At 30.8% G+C, this 6971-nt stretch overlaps 1 protein-coding gene across 1 annotated transcript in view; it reads right to left on the bottom strand.

Moving 5' to 3' along the window:
- LOC107745359 (formin-1) overlaps nt 1–6971 on the bottom strand; it is a 95654-nt gene that overhangs the window by 73681 nt on the left and 15002 nt on the right. Inside the window, exon 3 of the mRNA XM_016559231.1 lies at nt 4852–5024. Within this exon, the coding sequence (XP_016414717.1) occupies nt 4852–5024 (173 nt within the window). The remainder of the gene's footprint in view (nt 1–4851; nt 5025–6971) is intronic.

Raw genomic sequence — 6971 nt, 5'->3', positions numbered from 1 at the left:
CAGTAAGCTATTATCATTGGTCCTATTCAAACCGGACAATAGACCGTTCCACCGAATCCAGCAGTGTCTGCCACAATATCGAAGTAAGTGCACTTTATTGATCATTGTTCTCGCCAAAAATATTTTCTCATAACATGAGATGTGCAGTTTACTTTAAAGATAAATTATTGTGTACCTATAGCACTCCTCGCTGTCATTAAAACATAACTTACCACAGGAAAATATAATGGCGTTTGGTCTCGTACTGTATCGCGTACCTTGTCAGTGTCGTGCGCTTTGCTTGGCCATTTGTTGTGATAAACAGGAAAGTGTGTCCAGCTGAATTCAATTTGAGTTTTGTTAAACTAATTAAAAAGAAGCTTAGTTTACCGCGGAAGCGGTCGCGGCTGCGGTCGCGTGAAGACCGAAGAGTGTAAAGACCATCGACTCTACCGTGCGACTCCACCGGGCAGGGACACCGGCAAAGGATATAAGTATCGCTTTTTATCTCTCCTCTTTCCACTTCTGTTTCAACTATTTCTTACTATGTGTCAGTAAGTTGTTGTTATTTTAGCATGTGTGTTTGGCTCAGTGTTATTTTTTTAGGATTACTGATAAACTAATGTAGTTTGATTTGTATTAGTTATCTATTTTAGTTTTAGTTACAGTTGTAGTAATGTTGTAATTTTATTAGTTTTTTTATTATGTCTATATAGGTTTTTTATTACGTTTTAGTTATTTTAGTTATTTATTATTTAATTTGAGTTATTTCAGTACTTCAACATACAAAATGGTAATGAAATAATAATATATATTGAATGTATTTATATATATGTACATGTATATGTGTGTGGCTGTACATACACATATGTAACGTAGTTGTTTTTTTGGTGTTTGGCTTAGTGTTATGTTAGAATCATTATTATACTCATACCGTTTGTTCTTTTAATATTTTGAATTGTTTTTAGCTAATTGTTTTTAGCTTTATTTTTTTGTTTTTATTTAAATGTTTTAGTTTTGAAATGTTGTTGTATGCATTTGTCATTTTTATTTAATTTATTTTATTTTCTTAAATGTGTGTATATATATATATAGTATTTATAGAGTTTTAGCTTTTAGTTTTAATTACTTTTTCTTATTTGTAAGTCGCTTTGGATAAAAGCGTCTGCTAAATGACTAAAAGTAAAGTAAAGTAAAGTAAAGTTTCAAAAACTGTGTGTAAGCATTTCTTAAAAACTGTATTAGTATGTTCATTAAAAGCTCTCTGGTCTTAATAATGTTCTCACAACGTTAGCATAAAAACATCATTAATACATCATTCATGGAATGTTTTCCTGAAACATTTCGGTTGGATGTTCAAAAATGTTCTGAGAACATTCAAACGTAACGTTAAAAAGTAAAAATTTTTGCAAAATTACAAAACGGAATGTTCCCTTAACGTTCACACAACCAAGAAACAATGTTTCTAAAACAATTAAAGAACTGGACGTTTTGAACATTCAGAGAACATTCAGAAAATACAGTTTTATAACGTAATGGGAACGTCCTTGGTGTATATTTTAGTCTATATGGGGACGATTAAAACATATTTAGGAAACACAGTTTCTCAGTGCAGTTATTACAGTTATTAACATGTTCTGCTGCTGAATCAGTCAGACCTGACCTCTAAAAAACAAATGAGCCTCCAGCGTCTCACTGAGTTGAGAAATCTGGATTTGCTGACGTGCCCTCTGGACCAGAAAGACTTCTTACACAAAGCCTGTGTGTGTGTGTGAGTGTGAGTGTGAGTGCATGTGCGTGTGTGCTTTAGTCCACAAGTCCAGAGGAACAATAATTCTTAAAGGTTCTCAATTATAAGTCACTTATGTATTAAAGCCCGTTTCTGCCATGGGATAAAAATAAAGGTAATTGTAATTGGTAACTTTTTATCTCACAGTTCAGACTATTTTTACATACAATTCTGAGATTCAGAATTATACAGTCACAACTGCGAGAACAAAGGTCATAATTGTGAGATACAAAATGTAAAAGTTTTTAATTTTTTATTACGTGGCAGAAACAAAAAACAGAATTGTGAGATAAACTCAGAGAAAAAAGTCTGAACTACGATATATAAAGTCAGAATTGCAAGATATAGTCAGAAATGTCAGATATAATATCAGAATTGTGAGATAAAATCAGAAAAAGTCAGAATTGTGAGATAAATTCAGAAAAAAGACAGAATTGTGAGATATAAAATCAGAAAAAGTCAGAATTGTGAGATAAATTCAGAAAAAAGACAGAATTGTGAGATATAAAATCAGAAAAAGTCAGAATTGTGAGATAAATTCAGAAAAAAGACAGAATTGTGAGATATAAAATCAGAAAAAGTCAGAATTGTGAGATAAATTCAGAAAAAAGACAGAATTGTGAGATATAAAATCAGAAAAAGTCAGAATTGTGAGATAAATTCAGAAAAAAGACAGAATTGTGAGATATAAAATCAGAAAAAGTCAGAATTGTGAGATAAATTCAGAAAAAAGACAGAATTGTGAGATATAAAATCAGAAAAAGTCAGAATTGTGAGATAAATTCAGAAAAAAGACAGAATTGTGAGATATAAAATCAGAAAAAGTCAGAATTGTGAGATAAATTCAGAAAAAAGACAGAATTGTGAGATATAAAATCAGAAAAAGTCAGAATTGTGAGATAAATTCAGAAAAAAGACAGAATTGTGAGATATAAAATCAGAAAAAGTCAGAATTGTGAGATAAATTCAGAAAAAAGACAGAATTGTGAGATATAAAATCAGAAAAAGTCAGAATTGTGAGATAAATTCAGAAAAAAGACAGAATTGTGAGATATAAAATCAGAAAAAGTCAGAATTGTGAGATAAATTCAGAAAAAAGACAGAATTGTGAGATATAAAATCAGAAAAAGTCAGAATTGTGAGATAAATTCAGAAAAAAGACAGAATTGTGAGATATAAAATCAGAAAAAGTCAGAATTGTGAGATAAATTCAGAAAAAAGACAGAATTGTGAGATATAAAATCAGAAAAAGTCAGAATTGTGAGATAAATTCAGAAAAAAGACAGAATTGTGAGATATAAAATCAGAAAAAGTCAGAATTGTGAGATAAATTCAGAAAAAAGACAGAATTGTGAGATATAAAATCAGAAAAAGTCAGAATTGTGAGATAAATTCAGAAAAAAGACAGAATTGTGAGATATAAAATCAGAAAAAGTCAGAATTGTGAGATAAATTCAGAAAAAAGACAGAATTGTGAGATATAAAATCAGAAAAAGTCAGAATTGTGAGATAAATTCAGAAAAAAGACAGAATTGTGAGATATAAAATCAGAAAAAGTCAGAATTGTGAGATAAATTCAGAAAAAAGACAGAATTGTGAGATATAAAATCAGAAAAAGTCAGAATTGTGAGATAAATTCAGAAAAAAGACAGAATTGTGAGATATAAAATCAGAAAAAGTCAGAATTGTGAGATAAATTCAGAAAAAAGACAGAATTGTGAGATATAAAATCAGAAAAAGTCAGAATTGTGAGATAAATTCAGAAAAAAGACAGAATTGTGAGATATAAAATCAGAAAAAGTCAGAATTGTGAGATAAATTCAGAAAAAAGACAGAATTGTGAGATATAAAATCAGAAAAAGTCAGAATTGTGAGATAAATTCAGAAAAAAGACAGAATTGTGAGATATAAAATCAGAAAAAGTCAGAATTGTGAGATAAATTCAGAAAAAAGACAGAATTGTGAGATATAAAATCAGAAAAAGTCAGAATTGTGAGATAAATTCAGAAAAAAGACAGAATTGTGAGATATAAAATCAGAAAAAGTCAGAATTGTGAGATAAATTCAGAAAAAAGACAGAATTGTGAGATATAAAATCAGAAAAAGTCAGAATTGTGAGATAAATTCAGAAAAAAGACAGAATTGTGAGATAAAAAAAATCTGAACTATGAGATAAAATCGGGAAAAAGTCAGAATTGTGAGATATAAAATCAGAATTGTGAGATAAAATCAGGAAAAAGTCAGAATTGTTTGATATAAAATCAGAATTGTGGGATAAATTCAGAAAAAGTCAGAATTGTGAGAAAATAAAAAAGTCAGAATTGTGGGATAAATTCAGAAAAAGTCAGAATTGTCAGAAAATAAAAAAAGTCAGAATTGTGAGATAAATTCAGGAAAAAAATCAGAATTGTGAAATAAATTTAGAAGAAAAAAAATCTGAATTGTGAAATAAATTCAGAAAAAAAGTCAGAATTGTGAGAAAATAAAAAAAATCAGAATTGTGAAATAAATTCAGAAAAAAAGTCAGAATTGTGAGATAAATTCAGAAAAAAAGTCAGAATTGTGAGAAAATAAAAAAAATCAGAATTGTGAAATAAATTCAGAAAAAAAGTCAGAATTGTGAGATAAATTCAGAAAAAAAGTCAGAATTGTGAGAAAATAAAAAAAATCAGAATTGTGAAATAAATTCAGAAAAAAAGTCAGAATTGTGAGATAAATTCAGAAAAAAAGTCAGAATTGTGAGAAAATAAAAAAAATCAGAATTGTGAAATAAATTCAGAAAAAAAGTCAGAATTGTGAGATAAATTCAGAAAAAAATCTGAATTGTGAAATAAATTCAGAAAAAAAAAATCTGAATTGTGAAATAAATTCAGAAAAAAAATCAGAATTGTGAAATAAATTGAGAAAAAAAGTCAGATTTATGAGATAAATTCAGAAAAGTCAGAATTGTGAGATATAAAATCATAATTCAGAGAAAAAAAGTCTGAATATTGTTTTTAAGCGGGCTGCTTACTGAATAAACATCAAGAATAAACGCAGAAGTCTACGATACATTAATTTCATCACAGCGCTGACTGACTCACCGTTATTCCGAGATTGGGATTATACGGAGTGTCTCCGATGATGTCGTCCTCCGGCGGCGTGATTCTCAGGAAGTCCAGGTGATCCGGTCTGCTGGGACGCCGCAAAGCCTCCTGGGTAACGGATTCATCCGCATCCAGCATCCAGATATCTTCCGGACGCAACAGAGAGTTTTCTGCAGGACAAATGATTAGACTTTAACTTTGGGAAGAGGAATTCTTGAATCAAGTCTCTGCTTTAATGCTTTAATGCTAGTTCTTATATATAGTTCACACATATATATTCTATATAGATATATAGTTCTGCTTCTAAAAGTTATTGCATATTAAAATTAATTAAAAAAAATTTACAATTACTGATCTGCATGTGTGAATCCTGTTCAGAAACTGAACTGAATTTGTGTTTTATATTTTAACACAATATCAGTGTGTATCTATATGTAGACTGTATGAACCACACACCACACACATCATATACAGCAGCACTCTCCTGCTATACCTGTCTGAACAAGTTCAGTTGTATCTTATCTCACATACTGTACATTCTACAAATTCTCAGACGGTGGCATTAAAAACATTGATAATGCGAATAAAGGCTGCAGTGATTAATCACGTCTCGTTATGATAATGCAACTGCAGCCGGACCCGCCGAGACTCCAAACGCTGACTAAACGCCTGGTTCTGTTCCAAATGCAAAGTCAGATTGATTGCATCTGTCTCGGGCTCTGCACTAAATTACTCTCAAAACTCTCCAGTTGCACTCCTGCCATCAATACTACAGTAAAACCACAGCGAAACAGAAGCAGCTGCACTGTTTTCACACATATGCGTCTATCACCCACTCAAATAATAAACTCATTAGAAATGAAACAGCGCCACCATGTGAACACAAAACAACTTTCTGATTGTCAGTAATTACAATGATCTGATCAGCTCAATCAGCGTTGTTTACGTTCAGGATAAAGCACACGCATGCTGAACATAAACTGTGCTGATTACGTTCTGGGGTACTCTCCAATATGTTGGAAGACGGTAACTCTAGGACATGAATTGTTGATCAAAATTATGTTATTATTGTTTTCTTTGTGCACAAAAAGTATTCTCGTAGCTTCGTAAAATTACGACTGAACCACTGATGTCACATGGACTGGTTTACTGATGTCCTTGCTACGTTTCTGGACCTGGGAACATTTCAGTTGCATTGCTGTCTATGGAGGGTCAGAGAGCTCTCGGATTTTTTATTTTTGGGTGAACTATACCTTTAAATTTTATTAAGATTTTAAATTAGTTTTTTTTTTGTTTTGCTTTCATTGCAACTTTAGTTAAAGTGTTTTTGTCATTTTTAATAGTTTTTCTCTCTTTTTTTTTTTTAAGTATGTCTATATAGTTTTCATACCTTTTTATTTTAGTTCTAGTTTTATTTTTAGTTATTTTAAAACATTAAGTTAAACTAAATGAAAATGAGAAATTTTGTTTGGCAACTAGTTGATATAAAATGCATCATTTATTTCAGTTAAAATGTGCTTTAAGTAACAAAAATTATTTTTATTTTTTTGGTAACACTTTATTTTACGGTGTCTTTGTTACACACATTACATGTACTTACTATTATAATAACAATAAATGATGCATAATTACATGCAAGTAAACCTAAGACAAACCCTAATCCTAACCCTAACCATATAGTATATGTAGTTAATTAATATTACTCAGTACTGAAATGTATAATTACACTGTAACAAGGACACCTTAAAATAAAGTGTTACCTTTTTTGTTTTAGTTGCTCTTCCTCCAGGGGGCGTCGGTGGCTCTGCCATTGAGATGCATTCAGAACTCAGTCTGAATGTGTTATTTGAGACATTTGTACAGTATACAGTAGTTTAAATAAACTAAAACTAAATGTTTTAATATATTAAATCAAAAGTTTTGACCCTGACATACAAATGCAGTCTCTATAGGACAGACCGGGGCTAGTTGTCACATTTTTAAAACTGCTTCTCCATGTCTGTTCATGTGATATACAGATATACAGTAGGCAGATCAGAGTGAGTTAATAGAGCAGCTGTCAGATAGAGAGTGTGTGTGTGTGTGTGTGTGACAGTGAGTGTGTGTGTGTGTGTGTG

Source organism: Sinocyclocheilus rhinocerous, unplaced genomic scaffold (genome assembly GCF_001515625.1).
Source record: "Sinocyclocheilus rhinocerous isolate Xijiao unplaced genomic scaffold, SAMN03320098_v1.1 scaffold2213, whole genome shotgun sequence".
NCBI classification, from domain to species: domain Eukaryota; kingdom Metazoa; phylum Chordata; class Actinopteri; order Cypriniformes; family Cyprinidae; genus Sinocyclocheilus; species Sinocyclocheilus rhinocerous.
Note: the sequence above shows the minus strand (reverse complement) of the source record. Positions and strands in the feature narration are given on the sequence as shown.